The sequence below is a fragment of the Corvus kubaryi genome, unplaced genomic scaffold (assembly GCF_017639235.1).
Source record: "Corvus kubaryi isolate FWS band 111438036 unplaced genomic scaffold, C.kubaryi_AGA036_p1.0 37354, whole genome shotgun sequence".
In the NCBI taxonomy this organism is placed as follows: Eukaryota; Metazoa; Chordata; class Aves; order Passeriformes; family Corvidae; genus Corvus; species Corvus kubaryi.
The window spans coordinates 13668246-13691826 of record NW_024581116.1 but is presented as its reverse complement, the minus strand read 5'-3'; the positions used below and the strand labels follow the sequence as shown (position 1 = coordinate 13691826).

The window sequence follows — 23581 nt, the reverse complement described above, 5'->3', positions numbered from 1 at the left end:
CCAGTCTGTTCTACGGATGGAGTGGTCATGTTTGCCACTGCCTTCCCTGTCCCGCAGGCAATGTGGATGTGGCACTAATGCAAGGACGCATGGTGCTTGGTTACATATCAATCCAAGCATTTGTCTCTTCTGCTTCAATCAGTTGATTCAGCAGTAGCTGTTTCCTATTTCATTTAAGAGCAACAAAAGTTCTGATAGGCCTGGACATGCTTCTGTGTTCTAAACGGCTTCAATTTTAAATGCAGAAGTTCTTTGTCTTAGGTAGTGTTTTGTCTTAGGTACCAGCTCTGTACGAATTTACCTTCCTGGTGCTTCACTGATGATACAGGGAAGTACTGTCTATTCCATTTTATAGATACCTTCCATGACATGAACTCTAATTATTTTGGCAAAGTCCACTGTGGGGAAAAGGCTTTTATTTTTGTGTCAATATTATGTAAATGAGTATTATATACCTACTGTTTGGTACACTAAGAATTGCGTCACTTAAGATTCACTTACACTTTGGGGCAGCTGTCTCTAGTGACAGGAGTGTCTGCACTGTTAATTTTAGTTATACTTAAAACTGTAGAAATTCCAGTAGAATTTAAGATCATTGGTTTCAAGATTGTAGTAGTGTCCTGTGATTTCTGAGTTGGGCACCTAAAATGAATGACAACATGTGACAGTTCAGATGCATTCTTTCATTTAAAAACAAATTCCCAAATGGAATTCATAGGATATTATGTTTATGCATTTGTATGACAAGATTCAAGCTGTTTACAGATAGCTACAGCATGACAAAGCATCAACAAAATGAAATACATGCAATTTCTTTTCCATTTAACAAAAAGAAGAGGAAGATACTGATGTTATCAAATATTTGACTGCCATAAGTTGCAAATCTTATACTGGCATTAGTTGCTGTTAATTATACCATTGTGCAGTTACTTTTTAATGGGGAAAAGTGTATTGATACTGAGAGACCATGCAGAGATTTTCAAAAGTATAGTGAATCACAGAGAAGTTGGAGTGAAAATCACAGGCTGAAGTTTGGAAGCCACTGTAGAACAGAAATAATTTTATGGTGTTTCAAGAGAAAATAAGTTTTATCATTTGACACTGAGTTTTATGTGTAATTAATATACCATTAGTATTATAGGTAGATGCAGTTCATAAATTTCTGCCCTAATAATAGAGAGATGATGTTTGATGTGTGCTTTACCTCTGATGAATCTTGTTTTGACAGCTGGTTCCGTGTGTCCCTAGGAATAGTTGGTTCATTTGAGGTGATTTGTCTTACGCTCCTGAAGTCCCCTCTAGGTACCTCTGCCATTGTTGTGGGAATATGGTGTCCTAAGAGTTTCGGGTGTATCATAAACTAGATAGAGTTTGTGTGCCTTCTGTTCCCTTTCAGAATGGACACCTCGTATGTGTCTGCCAGAGATGTTTGTGGCATTGATTTAATATTTATTTCTGTTAAGAAGCTTTCAGTGGCCTGTTAAGACTGAAGTTTGATTGCGCTCTGTTGCTGTAGACTCTTCTCTTTTCTAGACTAGTTTCTTGTCCCTAGAATTATTGGATACATAAGGAAGATAAAGGAGTTTTGGATGCGGAGGGATAGATCAGTTTATGGCATCCAGTTGATCTGTGTACACACTGCAAAGGTTCTCATTTTTAGCATAGAGTAAGTACATCATACATAAAGGAAAATGTAACTGTTTAGTTTTTCGTTGTTTTCTAGAGATTGTAACAGGGGTGTCTGCTGGTTCAAGTAGAGGTTTTGAAGACTACAAATAGCAAACTAGTCCATTAATATGGGAACTTTTGAGTATCTGGAAAGTGTTTTAATTTGTTAATTGCTCCCATAAATAACCAAAAATTCTCTTTTCAGAAAGCTTGTCACATGCAGAATAAAGGGGCATTATGTTCTGCAAAGATGAATTCTTGTTGCCTCTGATGATGTATACAAAGGTTTAATACTGGGGAAAAGAGTTACTGGATTGAAAAAACTGCAAAAGGAAAATCCCATCAGCCCAGCTCATCATAATGCTGTTGAATGGTAAGAGGGTGAGGATCAGCCTCTTCCAACAGCTGGACTCCGAACCATGAACGGCTTTGATGGATGCTGACAGCAGACAGAAATGCAAAAACCTGAAGCTAGGAAAAAGGTCTCTTGCAGTGTGAGGACCAGAGAATTTTGACACGGGTAAAGAGTTGGTAAAGTTTACTCATCCATTTAAGACAATCATCACTGGAACTTTAATCCTGTTGCCTATGTTACTTTATTTTACATTGTGATATATCTTAGGATGTTGCAGCATGTAATATTAAATAAATGGAGATGGACACAAAGAATTGGCTACTGCAACTGAAAAATAAACAACAATTAAATAAGGGAGTTTTATTTACACACCCTCTGTTTAAAAATGAGCCACTGTAAAGAGTAAATGCATCATCTGTTACATTGCTTAGGAGATCTGTATTTAAAGTCCAGTCATCTTTGAAAGCAGATAGCTGCAATGTTGGAGAAGGAAAGTGTATTTTTCAGTGTAAAAATTGGTTCATGCAGGAGGTGGGTATGTTCTGGAGAAATAGTTAGCATAAGCAGCTTCCATTCTTTTTTTTAAGCAAGAGATTTTATTTCACAAAAATGCTTGATGTCTGTCTCCCAGTTAAGTATTGGTTGCATTTCTAACTTTTTGTAGTGAGGGAAGCCTGTGGAAATCAATTAATACACAGACACAGCACCTGTTTTGTTTAGTGTGAAATGGTCTCATTTAGTGGCTTGTATTAATGATGTAACATTTTGTAGCTCTGAACCTCTCATTTGGGATTTCTCTTCTGATAGAAGTAGTCTGTTAGAGAATTCTGGTTTTTAGGCATCCCTTCTTCATTTTAATGAATTCGTTGTACAAAGTCATCATGCTCAGGTCTGGTTTTATACACAACATAGAGCAGTGCCAAATTCTCCCATCCTTTACCTTTGCAGCAGAATTACTGTGCACTTCCAAGTATTAATTTCCCAAAGCAGTGGTATTACTTTTTTCCACTGTGCATATCCTTAGCTCAATAGTTTACTTCATTCTTCTGCCAAATACACCAGTGCTTGTTTAAACAGGTTGCCTTGGCATTGGGCCCACAAGAACCACAAACCCAGATGCTGGAGAAATAATGCTTTTGTGGAAAGGGACCTTTCAGAGATGATTCTGCCATAAACTCTGTCCTTTTTATTGCAGGTCTGTCTCTGTACCTTCAGTCTCTTTAGCTGACAGGTCTCACACCAGAGAGCTCATTTATACAAATTAACTGTCATAGCTACTGCAGTTTTTCACATGCATACTCCAAGTAAAGTAATTGCCCCAAATTAAAGTTTTTTAAATTACCATTGTTTTAGGATACATTTAGAAGCTACAGTGCCTTGCTCCAGATTATGCCTGTGAGGGTTTTTTCCACCCTTTGTATCAGTCCCTCTGTGGTCGTGCAAGGTGATCAGTGGAAGGAAACCGGAGAGGATTTAGAAAAGAAACTAATACATTGAAGGAGGAAATGACATAACAGTAGGAGAATGGAAAGAGGATTCTGGAGGGGGATAACATAATTTAGGAAGTTTTATTACCACCCTCTGTAGCAGAAAAGTGGATTGAAGCCAGCAGTGTTGACAGTTCATTTCTAGTAGAAAAATAACAAACTGAGACAGAATGTCTGTGGATATGTCTGATCTTTTGAGTCAGCAAGGATTAATTACAGCAAATATCAGATTGCCTGTAAAGATACACCAGAAAAGCCAAACTATTGTGCTTCCTGGATACAAGTATAAAAAACTTGCTGTTTTTAATTTTTAAACAAGACCAGTCCAGTGAGGCACAAGAGCCTTTTCTTGTTCTGCTGGCTCTACAATAACTGCTTGATTGCCTCTCTTTTCCTTATCTGACCAAGTTTCTTCCTGTGCCCTTTTGTTTTTGGGAAGGATGTTCCTATATGTGTTCAGCATCTGCAGCAGCCTCTGGCATTATTACTTATTTTGAAATACTGGAGTGGATGAAGTGCAGAATTTATGGCTGTTGAGTAGCCTGATGTTTTGAAGCAAATTGCTAAAATTGAGAGTCAGATCTGATTTTGTTTTAAAGAAATAATGTTAAGATAACTGTGTATAGTGGATCAAATATCAGTGTGTTAGTATTTTTTTGTGTATTTGTCAGGTAGATGTTCAGTGTAGGAAAGAACACGTAGGTTCCTGGCTCCAGGATAATTTTTCAAATGACACAAGGATTTATTTCCCAAAATTTTGTTACTGCTTTAGCAGTACTTCCACGCATCTGTTGTTGTTCCAATGGACTCTTTATTTTACAAAATGGTAACCTTGAGACTTTCCTCAAATTCAGATCCAGTTCTGTGAATATTTTCAGTGAAACCCCATCCAAATAGCTGAAAATGTGAAATAGTTAATTTTTGCTTTCCAAAAAGGAGCTGCTGTGGGTAAGAAGGAAGGAATGCTTTAAAGATTTTGAACTGTTTTAAATGCAAAATAAAGTAAAGGTGATGGCCGACTCCTTCCTCTTCTTCGGTCACTGCTTCCCATGGTAGTAGTGTCAAGTTTAGTTTTTTTCTTTCCCTTGTCTGGAATTAGAAAATTTGGGCTTCTTGTTTCTCTTGAGAATAGCCTGTTGGGCTATGTAGTGTTTCTGGATGAGAGTATCTCAGTCTTTTGTTTTTAAACTCATTACTGGAAAATGGGAGATTATCCTGGGGACGGATGTGTACGTGCTTTTCTTTGCTTGCTGCCCCGAACATCTGCTGTTGGCTGCTCCTGATAGAGGATATCAGGTTAAATGGAGTGTTGATCTGATCCAGTATGGCTGTTTTTCTCTTCCTTCACAGATAATTAATTATTTTCTGGGCCACAAAGGAAAAAGACACTGGTGTGAGGACACTTGCATAAGATAAAGTCCGAGACTTCTGCTGTAAGTTTGGCACAAAAGATGTTTAATGAACCACTAGAGCCTGGGGACTCTCCACTTATGCTGCTACTGCCCTGGTTTTCCCCGTACCCTTTGGCTCTGTAAAAGGTGCCAAAATCATCTCTGGGATGTTCAGTTTCTGAGTTTCTGTCTTCCTGCTTTTTTTCCTCACTCAGTTAAATATGCTAATAATAGGACAGTTTGCTTCTCCTCTCTCCACTGAAAAGAGCAAATAATACATTCATCTTTTGTGCCAAACATCTCTGTTGCACAGATCTATTTAGACAGTATGGATTTGGGGATTGATGCTAGTTTTTTTCTTTCCTTTTTTTTTTTTTGGGAGAGAGGGAAGCAGCACAATTAAATGTTTGAAAATTTTATATCCTGGTGGGCTTAAATCTTTCTAGGCAATGTGAAACAGACTTTAACAGCTTTATTATTATTATTATCATTATTATTATTATTACTATTTTAAAATAGGTTGAGGAGTAGGATGTGGAATAACATTTCAGGACATTTCAGTAATCTCAGACTGATTTCTTCCTTGTAAGATGGATTTGGTTCTAGTTAGCTGACACATTTTACTGTTCAAAGTAGAAATCTTTGAAACAGAGAAAATGGAAATTGGCCTTTGACAAGTGAAACTGGACCTTGTTCCTACGTGTGGAAAAAAGCTTTGCTACTTATCACTAGTAGCTTGAGTCCTCTCTCTTGTGTTCCCTTGAAAATCTGCATTTTATTTTGATATGCTTATTGCCCTCCCTAGTATACTTGTGACTAAAAAGTAATTTACCTTAAAAATGGTTTCATCAGATTGCCATCAGAAATCACATGAAAGTAAATGAACAGAAGACATAAATACTGTATTTGGAAAAAGATTGCACGGACAAGGACATGCTCAAGGAGGTCACTTTCAAGTTTCTGTTTCAGTTCATGTGCATAACACCAGTTCCACAACAATGTGACTTCTTTTCTTATGTGCTGTAGAGAATTTGGTTCGGTTTTTTTCCCCTTAAGTCAAAGTTATATTTACTGGTTTTAACAGCAGAGAAGTCTGAGTGCTCATCAGTAGAAACTGATGGGGCTATGAATATTATTTATGTGGCCTTGTAGACTCAGTTGTGCTGAAACAGATGCTAAAATATAGTTTTTTGAGGCAAAACTAGAAACATTACATGGGAGGACAAAATGATTCCGCCATATGAAATGCATGGTCACTTTTCTTCTTGTTCAGGAGTTTACTGGTCATTTTAAGTGAATAAAAAGAAATGCTAGAATATGCAACATCTGAAGCCATTTTAAAATTCCCTGCTTCTGACACTACTGAGAATGCACAAAGAAGTTGAATGAGGGTGCATTTTGGTGCATGTGTGTGCATTGGGATAGTGTGTGTATATTTATGAAACAAACACAGGCTTAGAAATGTGAACTATAAAAAAGCCACAGCTGGACTTAGACTGATTTCCTAGTGCTAAGATGAGGACAAAGAAAAGGACAAGAAAATATGAAGAACAGCAGTAAAGACAAGGAGTGACATTTTCAAGTTTTATCCTGAAATGATTCCTTTGAAACACTATATATGAATAAACACCAATGCTATTCAAGTAAACAAAGTCTTCCTATTTTTTAGTCTGTAAGCAAGACTGAAATACAGTATTAAAGATGCAAAGCTTTTCAGTATTTTGCCCATTAGTTGTAGGCACACATAGCCACTCTTAAATGTCATACACTATGAAAAGATTGCACCAAGGAAGGGAGGAACAGACAAAACCTCCTACAGATGCAAGTCTAGTTTTCTTACCACAATTGGAAACATAGTAATTGTATTTCATAAATGTATTAATTAATTAATTAATCTATCTGTTTATTTATCTATGTATTTATTTAAGGTCCCCCTTAAAATGGCTAGATATTTTTTATCCTTTGTTTCCTGTTTGGAAAGCTTTCCAGAACTGATTTTTCCCCCCAGTTTCTAGTCACATTTTTTTCAGGTTCAGGTACAGCTTTGCACTGATGCAGCTGAAAAGACAGGCAGGGGATGAAGAGAGAATCCTGACCTGTACAGTTTGAACACATTAGGGTTTTATGTTTTGCTTGTTGTGTTGTCCTTGGTACTCTCTGTGGGGTATTTTCCCCGCTATCCTTTGTTTTGAATTTTTATGTGGACCAGCTGTCTGGGATGGGTTGATGCTTGAGTTGTCACTGGTGTATTAGGTGCATTAGCTGCCATTTCTGTTGGACCCTGGCTATGCTGTGCCTTGTGGGTTTATTCCTCTACTGCTTGATCCTGGCTAAAGTGGAAGTTGGTTGAGAGGCGTTTCAAACCAAAATAATGAGGAAGAGGATTTAGTTGAGGAAGAGGATTTGAGGTTTTTTTCCTTACTGGGAGTTTGTGCTTTCTGATTGAGGCAGCCTTGGGCCAGAGGATTTTATGAATCCATAGATCCGTCTGGATCCCTGACCACAGTAGTACAATTAATCCCATGCATTTATCCTTCCAACATTTCTCTTCCTGAAGAATTATCTCCCCCAAACTAAGGTGCAGAGATCTAATATTTTCTCAGCTGCACACACAAATCTAAGATTTACCTGAGAATTGAATTCTTAAGTTTTAAGTCTCTGGTTGTCAACCTTCTCTTTGGACTGTTGCTTGTAATGCTTGTAGTTGGAGACATTCCTTTTGCTTGGACTCCAAGAGGGTGATTGCGCTTTGACGCAGTCATCAATGAAATTATCATTCCTCTGTAGTCAGCTGATTGGAGAGTGCTTTTCTGAGGTTATTTTTAGAAATCACCAAATATACAATGAGGGAGTTCCCTTCATGTACTCCCATCCAAACAGGTGACTAATCTAACCTTGGAGATCATACTAGATACGGATTTGTTGGAGTAGATGGAATTCAAATTGCTGAAGAGGGTGAACAAACCTGGCATGGCTTTTATGGGCTTTCTTAGATTGTTTTATTTTTCACTTCTTCTGTAGTTCAGAATTCCAGGTGAAAAGGCCTCTGCACCTTTCCTACTAATATGTTTCATATGTTAAAATATATACGTGCTAATATAAAGATGCTGAAGGCAAAACCTCAAATGGATACAGAAGTACACAGTTACAGTGACACTGCAACATTGATGTTCAGGCATTGTCTAAATTGCTTGGTTTCCATGCAATGCTGTGAAGATTTTGTCCAGCTATTTGTGGTCTAAACAGATTCAGTTTAAGAATACCCCCAAAATTAGGGGGCTTAATATTTCTTTTTGCATTCACTGTGTTAAAATAATTGGATAGACTCCTAGGGGCTTGACTTTTCCAAATTGTGTTTCTTACACAAATGATTAACAATAAAAAAGGGTAGGTCAGATGTGTAACTGCTGCAATTCATTGAAATGTTTTGCATGAAAACTGGAATGAATTTGGTGGGTTTTCTTTGCTTTATCATGTATCATGCTAAACAGCTCTTGGCATAATACAATTTGTAGTGTTCAGTATTGTTCTTCAGTGGGGTCTAAATTCACCACCATCTTTGGAACATACATTTTCTCCAAGTTTCACAACTTTTTTTTAAAATTAATTTATATAATCATAATTCCGCTTCTCCCTTCTGGAACAATTCTACATTCTTGAGTCTGCTCTTATTTCACTTCAGTAAGCAAAATGGTTGCCTGCTTTTACTTCTTTCTTCATAACAAATTGATTATAAGTGCTTGAGAATTCTGGGAAAGATTTAAACTTGGATTTTATATAGTGTTGGGGGAAGCTTTGCCTAGTGTTAAACTGTGTGAAAGATATTTGAGAGATATGCAATTTATTTTGTTCAGCGTAGCAGTGAGAAAGTTCATATAGTTGAGAATGCAATTAACTAAATTATCCAGGAAAACTGAAATTAAATTCCATTTTCAATATTCTGCCTGAGGAAGTGATATTGCTTGTGTCTTCAGCAGTGTCAGAACATATGATGGGTGAAAACTGTTTTAAGCTTCTTTAATAATTTAGCATGGAAAGACGGTATTGTGTAAATTGTTTCCTGCTGAGTTTACATGATGCTGGTCACCAGCCAAAGATGGAGGAGGTGTTTTTTTGGGCAAGGGTACAGAATAGGTTGTATAAATGGGGGTGGAAGCAAATGGTAAGTAATTCATTAATTAGGGGAATAAAGTAAACTATGTAATAGTTGTAATTACAGCAGGTTTCCAGGGCAGAAATTTGCCAGAGGACAATCCACTATTACATTTTTCTTTTTTTTTTTAGGCTCTAGATGTTGACCGAACTGTTCTCTATAAAATGAAGAAATCTGTCAAAGCCATAAACTTATCTGGTCTGGGTAAGTACATAATTCCTGTTAGTTTATATCGGTGAAATTGGAAGATTTAAGCAGTCAGATGTCATAGTGAATCAGAAGGAGTGATATGGGTAACTCTGAGAAGAGAAATATGTGCATTTTAAGTGTCAATCTTGAACTAGCTGTTTGATCATGAGCTCAGTAAGGATGAGATGTTGTGGGGTAGCTAAACTTCTCTTGCTGCCATACTGGTACCAAGTGGCGAAGCTGTGCTCTCCTCTTTCCACTGGGTCTGGGCTACCTGCTCCTTTTGTCATGCCTGCTGTTTGGCGGATCCCTAGATGAGTTTTTAAGCTTGTATAAAGCTGCATATGCAGTGAGATCAACTTAATCAGGATTAGATGAGCACCTGAAGTGGTAGGGCCATGTGTATCATCAAGAGATGAGGGTGTGGGAGGGGTGAAATTACTCTTTGGCAGCAGTAAGAAGCTACATTGGCTCTACTGCTTTGTGAGACCTCACTCTCCCTGGTGGCTTCCAGTTATGCATGTTGAGAACTTCATGACAAGAAAGAGGTGATGAGCTGCAACTTTTTATTGTCATGAGGTAAAAAATCAGATATTTTCCTTATAATGCTGAATAAAATGCAAAGAACTATTGCTGTGTGCCTTTTTAAATGTGTGCCAATCTCTTGGAGTTGTGTATGTTTATCTTCTTTGAAAAAAATAACTGAAGTTTTTGTTTTTGTGGATCAGCAGCATTTTGTGAATAAGAAACAGCATTTGTTTTTTGTGGATAAGAAACAGCATTTGGTTGGCTTTTGTTCTCACTGTGCAGTTCATAGCAATTAGAGCTAACAAAACCTGTATTAAATGCAAAATAGACAGGCCTGTCAACCTTGGAGAGCCACCAATATCTGACAGAACTTGTGGCCATGTTGGTGTTCAGACACAAGGTTAGAACAAGAACTGCTATTGTGGTATAATTCATCTCAGCTAATTGAAAGGAAGTTCCTTGTCGAATGTAATGAAGCTGTTACCTTTGGATTGTGGAGGGTCCAGTTTAAGATTCATCAGGAGCTGTTTCATTGGTTTGGCATCCTTTATTCTCTTGTTTTTCTTGCTTGGCTGGTTTTTCTTTTTGGCTGTTGGGGTTTTTTAAAATTTTATTCTAGAATGCTAGACTATGCTTCATAATCAGAGTACCTGTTAGAGCATTGTAGCAAATCACTAGTCTTTGCGTAAAATCAGTACCTTGCCCATGATTTAAATTTGTGCTGCCCACCCAATCTTGACAAGAAAGGTTTGGAGGCACTTCTCTTCCACCAGCAGAAACATCACTAACCAAGCCACCTGTCAGCCCTTGGGGTTTCTTTTGACAAAACAAACCCCATGGTCCCACACTCCTAAGAGCACAGTGACTGGATTTTTAGTATAGGTTCCCTAAATATTAAATCTACGTGTTTTGTATTTCTGTTTTAATGTGAGAGTTTACAAACCGTTATTAAGGATTACATCGTGACTCCCAATTTGTACGTAGCTTGGGTTCTTACTTAAAGAAAACCTCTAAACCCTCAAAACTGGATCAAGTTTCTTTTTTTGATAGATTTCATACCTTTTGTTTGTAGAGAAACTTTTAAAATTCATCAGGAAAAAAACATAGGACAGGAAGAGTATTTTGGAGGGTTCCATGGGAAAAGTAGATTTTTGTGTTCTTCAGAAGCAATTGGGGAGTACCAGCACAGTTATTAGTACTGCTGCAATAAACTACCATCAGCATTCTGGGGAATGTCTCAGAATCCGGAAGAACAGTCCCTAGGATGCTGGGGAATAGAAGACTCCTGGGGATGCCATGTGGAATGGATGCTGTGCTTGTTTCCTAAGGTAAAAAGTCAGCATGGCACAGTTACTGGTTGCACATCTAGCCATAACACTTAATGGTAGTAGCCTTTGCACCTTGCTTTCATGCAGGGGCAGCTTTCTCTTTTTGCAGTAGGAGTTGTGGCCTGACCTCTTCTCTCACCTGGGTTCACGTAAGCTAAGGTGGATGCAGGAAGCAGTGTGGAAATAATTCACCTCACTGGGTAGATGTGAGATCTAGAGGCGCTGTGACCTGCCACATTCTCGTTTTTGCTGCCTGTGCCAGTTCACTGAAAGCTTGTTCAGGTGTATATATGTCACACAATAGAATTAGTTGAACATCCTTACTTCATCCTACAGCAAAAATTTTGGTAAGTGCTCAGCCCTTGCTGTTGATGCTGAGGAAAAAAAGTAAATTTCAGTGCTAGTACTCAGTTTTTAAATTTAATAGCTATCTGAAAACAGTCACAGGCTGCAAATTCAAGTGCTCAAGTTAAAAACTTGTAGAATTAATGCTGGTTGTGTAACTTCAATTCTGCATATACATTATGTCAGTCTTAAATTACATGGTGCTATACCACTGCTGCACAGGGTTTTGGTTTCATATATTGGAAATCAGAGAAAATTTGTAGCTATTGAGAAACAAAGTTCTTGAATGGCTGTCCAGATAGGACACATGAACACAGGCTTGTTTTTAGTCTGGAGCACGAGAAGTTTTTTGAACAGGTTGTATAACAAATTCACAGAAATTTGGGAAATGACATTGTATCAAAAATCCTTTGGATATTAAATGTGTTGATGTGTACAAATGGGCTTGAAATGAAACTGGATCATTGCTTGTTTGAACAGATTAATCCTCTCTGAATAATCTTCAGGGTTTATGCTAGTCTCATGTAATGACTGAGACAGTCCTTTTCTTATTAATGCATGATTTGTTTTCTAGAGTGTGGAGTTTTTTTCCCTGACTTCCTTTGAAACTTTAGAAATTGTCTACAGCTAGAGTAAGAAATAGGCAATGTTACCTTTGTCAGGTGCTGACTTGTTGTACTTTGCCCACATGCTCAAGCTTGACATGGTCACTAAACTTGGGTTCAGAAAAACTTTCTGTTTTATTCCACAGGTCAAACTGATTTTTCATAAAGGGATGTTTTATGCCTGTCTGTATAGGCAAGTAACCCAGGAGTGACCTAGGAATAAATCACTTGGGCAAGGTAGTTAAGACTGAAGCCTCTCAGATTTCCTTTATATTTGAATCAGGGGAATTTATTTTATGCCTAGATTTCTTCTCATTCCCTGGGCTGAATAACCCCCCAACATGTGCAGCTCAAAGCTTTCTGAACATTGGTGTTAGGTGTGTGCAGGATGAGTTGCACTGGTGTAGCCCAGGAGATCTGGATGACTTCTAGGGCAGAGCTTCTGATTTTGTTCTCTCAGAAAGGAATCTGGTTGTCACGAACCGGAATTGCTTTCAGAACTGAACTGGCCTGTGGTAAATGCAGATTGCTAGGATTCGCTTCAGATCCCCACTGCTGCCCTGAATTGGAGAACTAACATAGATACGGTTTTGTTCTCCTTTTTAATGTGGTTTATAGTCCTTTTTCTTAGGGCGAATCAAGACTATTTGATCTATTGCCTTCTGTTGTACAGATCCAAGACTCTGCCAGCACACTTTAGTTCTTCTGTTTCTTTTTCAGCACACATAACATAACACAGTAAAACATAACAGCACGCAGTTAAAATTAGAAAGTGTTAATAAAAGACTCTAAAATCGGAAAGTTCATTATAGGAGCTGGGAGTTGTTATGGGGTCTCTGCTATGGTGCAGAAATATTGTGGGTCTTTCTAGAGTGTCAGATGTTTGTCTTGTCTTGGCACATTGTCATTTGTACAAGGTGGACAGGTACATGCAAACCACTTCAGGCGTATCAGTGTTAAAATGTAAAGAATAACTGTTTTTTGTATTAAGTAAACATTTGTAACAATAACTGTGGAAAGTTGTTTTTTTAAAAACCCTCAATTGTGATTTCAGTAACCTTTTATCTACTGATGATATCTTCCTGTTTTGCTCTTTTTGAAGCTCACGTGGAAAATGAAGAACAGTATACACAAGCACTGGAGAAGTTCGGTGGCAACTGTGTTTGCAGGGATGACCCAGATTTGGGAACAGCATTTTTAAAATTTTCTGTGTTTACAAAGGAATTAACTGCACTCTTCAAAAATTTGGTAAGAATTATTTAAAACATGTTGAAATTTTAAAGCCATTATAAAGGCTTATTTTGGAATTACAACAGCTCTTCATATTGAAGACAATTTGTGTTTTAGAAACCATTGTTCTTTAAAAAACTCTCAGCTTATGAAAATGTCTTATGTTCTAGGCTTTCCCCTTGCAGAAGTCAAAACTCAAGCCAAACCAAAGAAACTAGAAAAGAAACCACCACAAAACACAAACACAACAAACCTCCCTCTTCACTTAGCACGTCTAAAAGCTTCCTACAATAGTTATAACATGCATTATAAAACACCCATCTCAGTTTGCTTTAAAATTGTGAAACCAGCAAAACCCAACTTGATTTACTGTGTGATCATGCTGTTTTACATTACCTTTTCCCACTTTCCATTTGTATTTGTAAAGGGAGATTTTAGCGGCCCTGGAAGAGAGTGTTCTTGCTTCTCAGGGAAGTGAGTCAGGGAAACAAAATCAAACAAAATGCTCTAACAACAGTAGCATCCATTGGGGATCAAGCCTACAGCTGAAGCCAGTAAGTCTTAAAAGCCTCTTTGGTGAGCCAAATGGGATGGAACCAAATGGAACAACAGAATTTTTAATTATAAATGGAGAATTTTCAGCCTCAATTTCACATTAATCAGAGGGTACAAAAAAGGGCAGATTCTGATTACATCCTAGTAGCTAGAGCTTTCCCACATCTTAAGTACCAAATTTACTTGAATTCACGGAACTCTTACACCAGGGGCTAGGAAGGGGAAGTGACCCAGATTCCCAGAAGCATTTAAAACTCTGTGTCTGCTGAAATCAATGGCATGGAGACACATCAAATGCTTTTGTGAGTCTAGACCAAATGTCTGTAGTTTGCAGCCAGCTGGTCATAATCACTTCTTTGGGGAATGTTTCCAGCTGATGGGGTTTAGGGCAGTTCCATTCATTCTCTGATGCTGTCCTCTCTTTTTACCCAATCATGATATTGATGAATACAGCCCCAAATGTATTTATCAACAATGAAATATATTTCACATTGGTTATATTGATTTCAACTTCTCTGGAAGTACAAATATTATCTGAGATTATGTATCAGAAGAGGCATCCTCATTCAGTGTGAGTCAGTTATCCCAAGTCTCTCATACAGAGGCAGGCAGCTCCTATGGAAAGGAAAATGGAATGGGTCTTCTAATTGATACCTTCTGTTGCCTAAAACCCCCTCTCTATCATATATTAATTGCAGTATGATGAATTCATTAGGCAAATGGATCTGGGAAATGGGATGTTTAGGTGATTTTAAAAAGCTACACCCCCTCCCCAGAAAAAGCTTTTAATGTGTTACATTGCAAGAATACTTCTGAAAGCTAGAAGGTGTTGCTTTTTTACCAAAAAACTTAGCTATTTGTTCTCTTAAAACCAGAAACTACTATATTTGCAAAATGTTTCTGAAAATAATGACTTTTCTTCCACACTTTGGGAAGGAAAAACACCAAAATAAGTATCTATGGCAAGCTGGAATGCATGTTTTTGTTATCTTTTGTTATCCACCTAAGTTTTGTGTGTGTCTTCTCCAAGGAATATTTGTAGTTCTTTTTGCTGTGTACTGGTTTTTTTTAGAAGCAGCCACGTACATTTGCTTCAGTTTGTGTGTATAAGAAGAGGATATGTCATAAGAGAGTAGTTAAGTCTTTAGTTTTTCTCAGTTTGTGATTCTGATTTTCTCTATTTTTCTAGTGAAGAGTAACTTCTGCATAGGCCTGAATGTAATTTTTTTTTTAACATTGAAATAGCATAGGCACCTTCTCTCTTTAATACTGTCTGGTGAAGAGCAGATCTCTGTAAAGTGCTGCTGCTTCCTAATATGCTTCATATTGTTGAGGTTTGAAGCTTTTTGTTTTTTCCTGACTAGCAAAGGAAACCTAATGGTCCTTGAATTTGGTGTCTCAATAGGAAAATAGTTTCCTTCAGAAGGAAATACATATGAAAAAAAGATGTGAACTTCATTATTGCTTGCAAATGCCATATTTACAAACAAGAAATCTAGAATAATGAAAAATTATAGATTTATATAGCTTTGCCTATTAGAAGTTAATGCCACTAGAATAAATTTCTTGTAACTGGTCACTTAGAAAATCTGTTCATAAATTCACTGATTGAGATCTAGTTTTCAAAAACGTTAAAAGGATATTGACCAGTATAAAAAGTTTTGTACAATAATTGGAAATAATTTGGGGTACATTTTGTTAAAGTCATAGCCATATGTGCATTCTCACAGTGAGGTGACGTATCCAACTCTGAATGCTTTCAACATATTGACATTAAAAACATCCCTCTCCTCCTCCTCTGGTGTTTCCAGATATATTACAACCAAAACATGTTTTGGTTGTAAATATTTTCATCCAAAATGTAGCCAGGGCCATGCAACCTGCTGCTGTAAAAAAAACATTCTGGAAGGTACTCTTTAAATAGACCTATCTCTGGAGTTTCACAGGGTGCTGAATTTCCACAGAAGATTTTAACTGAAGTGAATGGGGAATGTGCAAGGAAGTGAGAGGACGTGTTCAAACTGGAACAGGTGCCAAAGCTATTAACACTGGCAAAGCTTTAGGGCTACTGTCAAGTTTTGCTTTGTCATATATTTTACATTTGTTTCTAGAAGCTGACGTGTTCTGTCAGCTCTTGGCCTGGATGGTATTTAGAGCTGTAGCTCGAAAGTGCTTCTGCACAAAGATTTTCTTTAAACTTGTCCTTAGTAAGGTAGAGGAAAGCCATTATAAAGTTGTTCTGCTTTAACAGGAGTCTTAGGTCTTTGTTTTCCCTAATAATTTTAGAAGTTTCCTAAAAGACTTTGAAGTTTTTATCAAGGCATCAGTGTTTTAAAGCATTTCAATAGCAGCTGAAGTATTTTTGGTTTTAATCCAAAAACCTATGAACTATTCAAGTTAAAGTTTAGGTCTTGAGTTTTTATAAGTTTGCTATGCTGCTTTTATATGTGCACTTTGAAATAGTGCATAAAACTCCAAAAACCCCCACCCCAACCTTTGTATTCTTCTTCACTTTTGAAGTGATTTATAAATATATCTTCAAGAAATGAATTGATATTTTCTGTGTACAAGATCCTTGTAACCACTCATTTTAGCCATTCTAACCCAGTTTGCATTATTTGGATCACTTTGTGATGTATACTTACAGTTATTTTCTTTTGCCATAGCTCTGATATCAACTTACAAATTTTTCTTCAACTTCTGTTTTTTAAGAAGATTGAGCAATCAGTTCGTCTTTTTGGTAGTGAAAGATCTGAAATTACTAGAGGCCATTTTCAGAGGTAACATACCACCTTTTGTGGCAAGTGTGATATTGCTTCTTGATGGCAACCTTGTTCCTAATTCCTAATGGAATTGGAGCACCCGCTAGAGTAGTAGGAGTTCCCAGGTAGGTTAGGTCTGTATAGCACTTGCTTATAGTGTTAATTACTCTGTCTTCTTAAATATAGTACCAAGGGATAAAGGTGTGGGTCTTAATATGAAAAATGTTAGCAAAATGAAAGGCTCATTGCAATATGTTTGCACTTTAAATATTTTCTCCTTCAAATCCTATTAAATTGCTACACTGAGAAGAAATAAAATCTAGTTGTGCATCTTTGTCAACACTCCTTGAAAAGGGTTTTGATCTGTGAAGATGAAGTAGCTATTTAACAAATACCATTTTCTGTATTTGTTGTTGTTATACATACTCTTGTCCTTTCTTTTTCATTTATATAAATTTAAAGCTAATGAAACAGTCTGGATTGAGAGGAGTGGATCTGATATTTCCACTCTGTGGAAGGTAGCTGCGAGTAAGAGATTCTATTTTCAATTAATAATACTTGGGTTTTTAGTCAGAAAAAATGGAAGAACAGCAATGATATTTTTCTGACCATATGCTCTTTGTTTTACTTACTTTTTTAAAATGTAAGAAGAAAGAAAATTTGCTTAACTGTAAAAGGTAACAACAAAAGTGAAGGAAATATCTTTTCCGTGTTATGTAATAAAGTTGAGAAATTTATGCCCAGAATTTTCTTTGTTTAGACCAAGGTTTTAAAAAACAATGTTTGGTGCCGGAACCTTCGCAAACATATTTTTGTTTAGAAGGACTCATTTAAGTCCATGAAAAAATTCTACAGGTATACGTATTTGAGATTGGAGTATTGTCTGTGGAGCTTAATGATTTAAGTTGTGAGGTTTCTGTTTTACATCAGTACACTTAAGGAAAACTTGGCTAACAATGAGAGGAAAAAAATAAAGAGTACTGTTTGACTTACGCTTGTAGAGATATAAGCCAAGATCTAATAATTCCTCCTTAGCAGCATGGGTTCAGCTCCACCTGGAACCACATCTTTATTTTTTTGCCAAAGAGTATTGATCCAACTGGAGGAAATTTGGAGGGTAGTAATAAAACATGATTAGGGCTTCAATAGATTGGTTTATGAAGAAAATTTTGAAGAATTTTAAATTTATGGTTTGCTTCACAGATAACTCTGTGGAGCAGGCAAATAATAAATTGCATGTAAATGGGATCTCACTCTGAAAATTTAAGGTGAAGTGTCCCAGAGAAAGTGATAGAAGCCTACCACTTAGGTCTTTCAACCTAGGTTAGAAAATGTGCAGTCTGGAATTCTCCACTGGCAAGGAAAGAGGGCTAGAATAACCACAAGTCTCTTCCTTCCTTTGCTTTTGCAACTCTTCATTTTATGCTTTTAAGATTTCCTGTGAAATACTTCCTAATAGAGAAGTTCCTAGTTTGTAGTTTGAGTATTGGTGGTGGTAACGGGGCTGTTTCTAAGTAGTACATGGTGGCAGCACTTGGTATCTTGTGTGAAGGCATTTTTTGAGGCAGCTGTGCCAGCAGCTCCATGTGGGCACGTAGTAGTGCTCAGTTCCTGTTCTGCTGGAGTCATTTTCCCTGTGGCATAATGAGTGGTAGGTGATACCCCAGCTCAGTCACACCTGTGCTGCAGGGGAGAGGGGGTGAGGACAGAGGAAGGGCAGCACTGTGACCTTGTGCGCAAGGGGAAGGCACAGTGTACAGATGGAAGTTTGTGCCACCAGTCTTGGTTACACGTTTTTCTGAAGTCTTGGGCGTAGATGCTAAAGCTTAAAGTTCACACAATGTCTCATCTATAGTGGGTGTTCTGATTTCCACTTTCTCTCTGCTGTGTTGATTGGCCTTGTCCTACTGATGCTCACGTCACTGGGAAAATTATTGGAAACTGTTAAATCCAATAGCACTTGCCATAAAAAAAAGAAAATAAACAATGATTTGTCAGCAGGCAGTATTGCCATTATCTGCACACACCTGAGCTCATTGATGGTAGAGAAGCCCACAGCCAGGTAGAGGGACTGCATCTAAAGTTTAGTAATGGCAATAGGAGACATATCTGCCTGAATTTTAGTTTAAACTGAAAAAGTTTTAAGTTCTGCATGTTAAGAAAAGTATTTAAACTTCTGAAGTATACTGAAAAGGCGCTTTTTCCCCCCTTTTTGGTTGGACTTAAAAAACAAAACCCTACAGAAGTACTGCAGGCACCAGTATCCTAAGCTCTTATGGAAAAGAGCTTTACTTTAAAGGAATCAGAAGGGCTGGCAAACAGCAAACTTAAATGTTTAGCCATAGGCCCTTAAACCACTTGAACATCTTTCCCCTTCACAAATGCTGGCTTGCTTGTTGCCTCTATGAGCACTTCTGGCAGCTATGTGTTTTGTTTATATGTTCTCTCCCCTGCCATTTCTTCTTTTCTGAGCGTGCTCCAACTTAGGAAGTTTTAATTTTTTACCCTGTCATCTTGTTGGAAACTGTCAGAGGAAAACCGCAAGTACCAAAGCAGCAATGTTGGAAGTGGAAACGAGGTCAACTGGGTTTTTTTTTCTTTTTTTTTTTTAACATACAGAATTTGCTAGTGTTTCTCTGAGACAGGATTACTCTAATTTCTGTGAAGATTTCCTGCACCTTTGTATATATATATTTTTAAATAATATTTTAAAACATAAAGTAGTCAAAATGTAGAGGCTGTTGCACACATTCTAGCTCCTTGTACTCTGCACAGAGTAGGAACTGCAGCATATTAATGCTTCTCTGCGTGCCAAAAATGGGTCTATATTTTTAGATAGCTCAGCTTAAGATACTCAAGAAAGAGCAGAAAAACATGTAAGATCTTTCATCTGTATATTTCTTGCTGACTTATAAATATGAAGGAGTATGATTCATCTAACTGGGTTAATAATGACAAGTTCATGCATTATGTGTGTTTACTTTTGTTACAAATAGAATAGGAGCATAGGGAATACAATAGACTGATAATAATGTGCAGGTGATAGCACACAAAGGGAATTAATTTGAATAGGCAAACATTCTCTAAGTTTTTAAAAAGAATGTAGAGTTTTTTTAAGTTGCTTTGGAGTCCAGGCCATGTGATGTGAAATTCTAGCAAATATCCATAACGGTTTGGGAGTCTGATTGATGTTTATATGAGTATGTTTGGGATAATACTTTAGATGTTTTTTTCTTTTCTGACTTAAAGAAAAATCAATTGTCTTGAGTCTGCTGTTGAGAAATACTTTGTTCTTTATTTCTGTCCACTAAACCTGAAGAATAATTAAATGGAGTCTATGAAAGTATTGATCTTTAAGTTAGAGATTTGACTACATCATACTAATAGAATAACAAAGTAGAAAACTTTGCATGGAATGATATCTTGGAAGAGACCTCTTCTGCTTTTCCACCTGAATAACCATTCTGGTTGTGCACTTGCAACTTCTAGAAGTGTCTGGGGTTTTTTTACCTAGGTTTTGTGTTGTTTAAACTTTTTCACTTATCTCCTGTATTTACAACATAAAATTTTATTACCCTTGAGAATGGTTGTGTTGATATGCGCCTGTTGGTAGTACTGCTGGGGACTTAGGATATGGATGGTTTCCAGCACTGCCAGCTAAGCTTGTGTACATGTTGCTCATTCAATTTTTACATGAAGTACTTAAAAAAACCCAAAGCAACGCAGAGCTGAAATTTAACTTGTTGATTCTGAAGGGCTGTGGTTGAGTCCTGCAGCTTGTTGGAGAGGAGAAACAGTAGGGTGGAGGAGGAGAAATGTGATTTGTGTTAAGAGTTTAAAAGACCAGATTTTCTATATTTCTTTAGCCTTCCCATGCAGAGACAATCTGTGTAACCTTTAAAATTAATGAAGGTTCACTTTTACTAGTGGCTGAAATTTCAAGCAAATGCAGTAAGGTAGTTTCTTTGAGGAGGAAAGATGGGGACATCAAGGCTTTGCTTGTTTAACAATAGCTATTATGTATCACCAAGTCTGTTTTAGTGAGGTCACCAAGTAACTACAAGGTGATAATATTTTGTATTTTTCAGTTCTGGGAAGACTGAACCATCCATAACTGTAAATATTTTTTTCTTAAAATTTTAGGTTTTTTTCATCTCTGGATGGGTTATGCTAAAAAAAGACTTCGATGTCCCTGACATTATTCCTGAAGAAATAGAAGCGTTTGTTCCTACATGATGCAAAGTTCTTTCTGTAATTTGAACATCTGAAATCCATCTTCATATAGGGATTTCAGAGCTTCTTTAAAAAAAAGGCATTTTAAAACAACAGCATAAAATACCAAGAAAAGAAATAGCTTATGCAAGGGCAACTTTAACTGAACTGCTGCAAAAGTTATTCTGATTTTTTTTCTCATCGTGCTATTCTAACGTGTTACAGCGGGGATTACTGTAACACGCATATATCAAACCAGGAGTCCCGTGGAAACGAAATATATATGGACAGATTCGTGGCAGATGTTTCAGAGATGTTTATTTCTCCAGCCGCATGGCCGGGGCTCTGCTCAGGAACTCTGCAGTCACGGGACCCGAGGGTCCTTGGCCACACCAGGGAACACAAACCAACCAATGGGAAATGAAGCTGACCAGGGGCAGGGAAACCCCGTGCCTCCCCCCCAGGGCCCCTCTCCCAGGGCTACATGGCAGGGGGAGGGACCCCAACATCTCACCCATTTTATTTTAATAAAAGGAGAATGAAAACAACTGGATAAACATAACAAGAACAGTTTCAAGACAAAACAAGCCACCCTCCTGAGTCTTTAAATGTCCAGTCAGATTCTGTGGAACATCTTAGGGCTGACAGAAGGGAGACAGAACTCTCCGGGCATGTTTTGTGGGGAAACTGAGGCAGGAGAGGGTTTAATTTCTTCCCTCCCTCTTTTCATCCCCCCCTCGGCATCGGAGAGGAATTGTAGGGAAATGGAATTGTATAGGGAAGCCATGGGGTGAAAAACGGATTAGAAATAAACTGGGGATGGGGTAAACTTAGGAAGGGGTTCATATTGGGTATAGGGTAAAAGGGGGAAGTAGGCTGTGGGTAGGGAAATTGCTGGGATGGATATTGTTTATAATTTTGTGCATAACGGCTGCCTTTGACTGGAATACCCCCAGGCCCAGTAACATTCGCTGCTTGTAAACCCTTCTTGCACTATATCAAATTGTACAACTTTCCCATCTCCTACACTTTGCAGGTAATTTTTAGGGTTATTCCTTTTAATGGCAGTTCTATGGATGAATAGATCTCCCCCTGTATCATCTCGTGTTATAAATCCATAGTTGTTTTTTACATTGTACCATTTCACAGTTCCTGTGATTTTCGTTGCTGTAACTCTTCCTATCACGTGCTTGCGTGTTCGTTGTGGCTGCTGGTCCCGTGTGGCCTCCGCCTCGCCGACTCCGACGTCTCGGCCGGGCCCCCGCATTGGGGCTGCTCCTCGCTCTCCGAGCGGCGCTGCTCCGGCGCGTGTCTGGGCGCTGCGCGGCCCCGCGTTGCCATCGCCGCTGGCTTCGCACCCTGTGAGCGGTTCCGCTCCGCTGGCTCCACGCTGCTTTGAGAGCGGCCCTGTTTCAGCTCGGCGCTGCGCTGCGCAGCTTCTCGTGTCGCTGTGGAAACCGCTGCTTCTCCCTCCGCAGGGCTCTCCGAGCCAGTCTCTCAGAGCGGCCTGCCACGCTGATGCCCGGTTCCTGGCTGCTCGTGGCCCACGGCACCCGCGGCGCCTGCGGCATCGCTCCCTCCCTCGCAGTCGCGTGGCCGGGGACCCCGAGACAGGGATGGGGTCCGCGATAAGGCGCGCGCTCCCGAGGGGGCCGGGTGCATCCAGCGCAGGCACCTCTGCCGGCACGGCTGCAGTCATGTGCTCCCGGGATGGCGGCCGCGCGGCCTCGGCCGCGGGACTATGGCCGTCCTTTGCTTTAGGGGTAATAGGACCATATAAATGCTCCTGAATAGCTTCACTGACCACAAGGGATCCACGCAAGGGTTCAATCGCTAATGCATGTTCTGTTTGATCTTTCATCTCCCACAAGATCTCGTGCCAAAAACACTCTTGACTAGTTCCAGGGGGTTCAATATTAAAAAGTAAGTCTCGAGAAATATAGGAGAAATTTTTGAAAAGCTAGTTAAAAAAATGTTCTAGATCTCCCGGTTGCATTACTTTTTTGTTTTGTTGTTCAAGGATTCCTTTTACTTCTAGGTACATTTCTTTCTGTGGCTCAGAGAGCCCCATTTCCCACGATTCTTCCATAGTCCAGAGAGAACATCCAAACCAAGATGAGAAGAGAGAGATCTAGAGTGGTTATTTTACTCACGAATCTTCCTCAGGGATCGGCGTCTTGCCCGCATTCCTCCACCAGTTGTTACAGCGGGGATTACTGTAACACGCCTATATCAAACCAGGAGTCCTGTGGAAAGGAAATATATGTGGACAGATTTGTGGTAGATGTTTCAGAGATGTTTATTTCTCCAGCCGCATGGCTGGGGCTCTGCTCAGGAACTCTCAGTCACGGGACCCGAGGGTCCTTGCCCGTGCAGGGGAACACAAACCAACCAATGGGTGTAAGGACTCTGGTGGGTTCAGTCTGGACAGGGCGTAGACGGTCGGAGACGGACGGCGACGGGGACGGGAGATCTCTATAAGCAGATCTAGGAACATGCGGTTTATTGCAAAGGGCGTGGGTATAGGGGCACTGCTTAGAGCTGCAGCTGGCAGCTCTGAGCAGGCCCAAGAGAGCAAGAGAGTGAGCGAGTAAGAGAGAGAGAGAGCGAGAGGAATGAGAGTGAAGAAGTGTGTGTGAAGAGAGAGTAAGAGTGTGTAAGAGTAAGAGAGAGATTGAGAGTCAAGAGTGTGTAAGAGTGGAATACTGAAGTCCTGGTTACAATACAATAAATCATTTTCTATACTGAATATTCTAATTGTCACTAACCAATC

The 23581-nt window shown here is 38.7% G+C and overlaps 1 protein-coding gene across 5 annotated transcripts in view; it reads left to right on the top strand.

Moving 5' to 3' along the window:
• The window catches only part of ASAP2 (ArfGAP with SH3 domain, ankyrin repeat and PH domain 2), a 90574-nt gene that overhangs the window by 10038 nt on the left and 56955 nt on the right, over positions 1-23581 (top strand). For all 5 annotated transcript variants that reach the window (XM_042033043.1, XM_042033041.1, XM_042033042.1 and 2 more), the window contains exons 2-3: positions 9186-9258; positions 13152-13297. In XM_042033043.1, coding sequence (XP_041888977.1) covers positions 9186-9258; positions 13152-13297 — 219 coding nt within the window. The remainder of the gene's footprint in view (positions 1-9185; positions 9259-13151; positions 13298-23581) is intronic.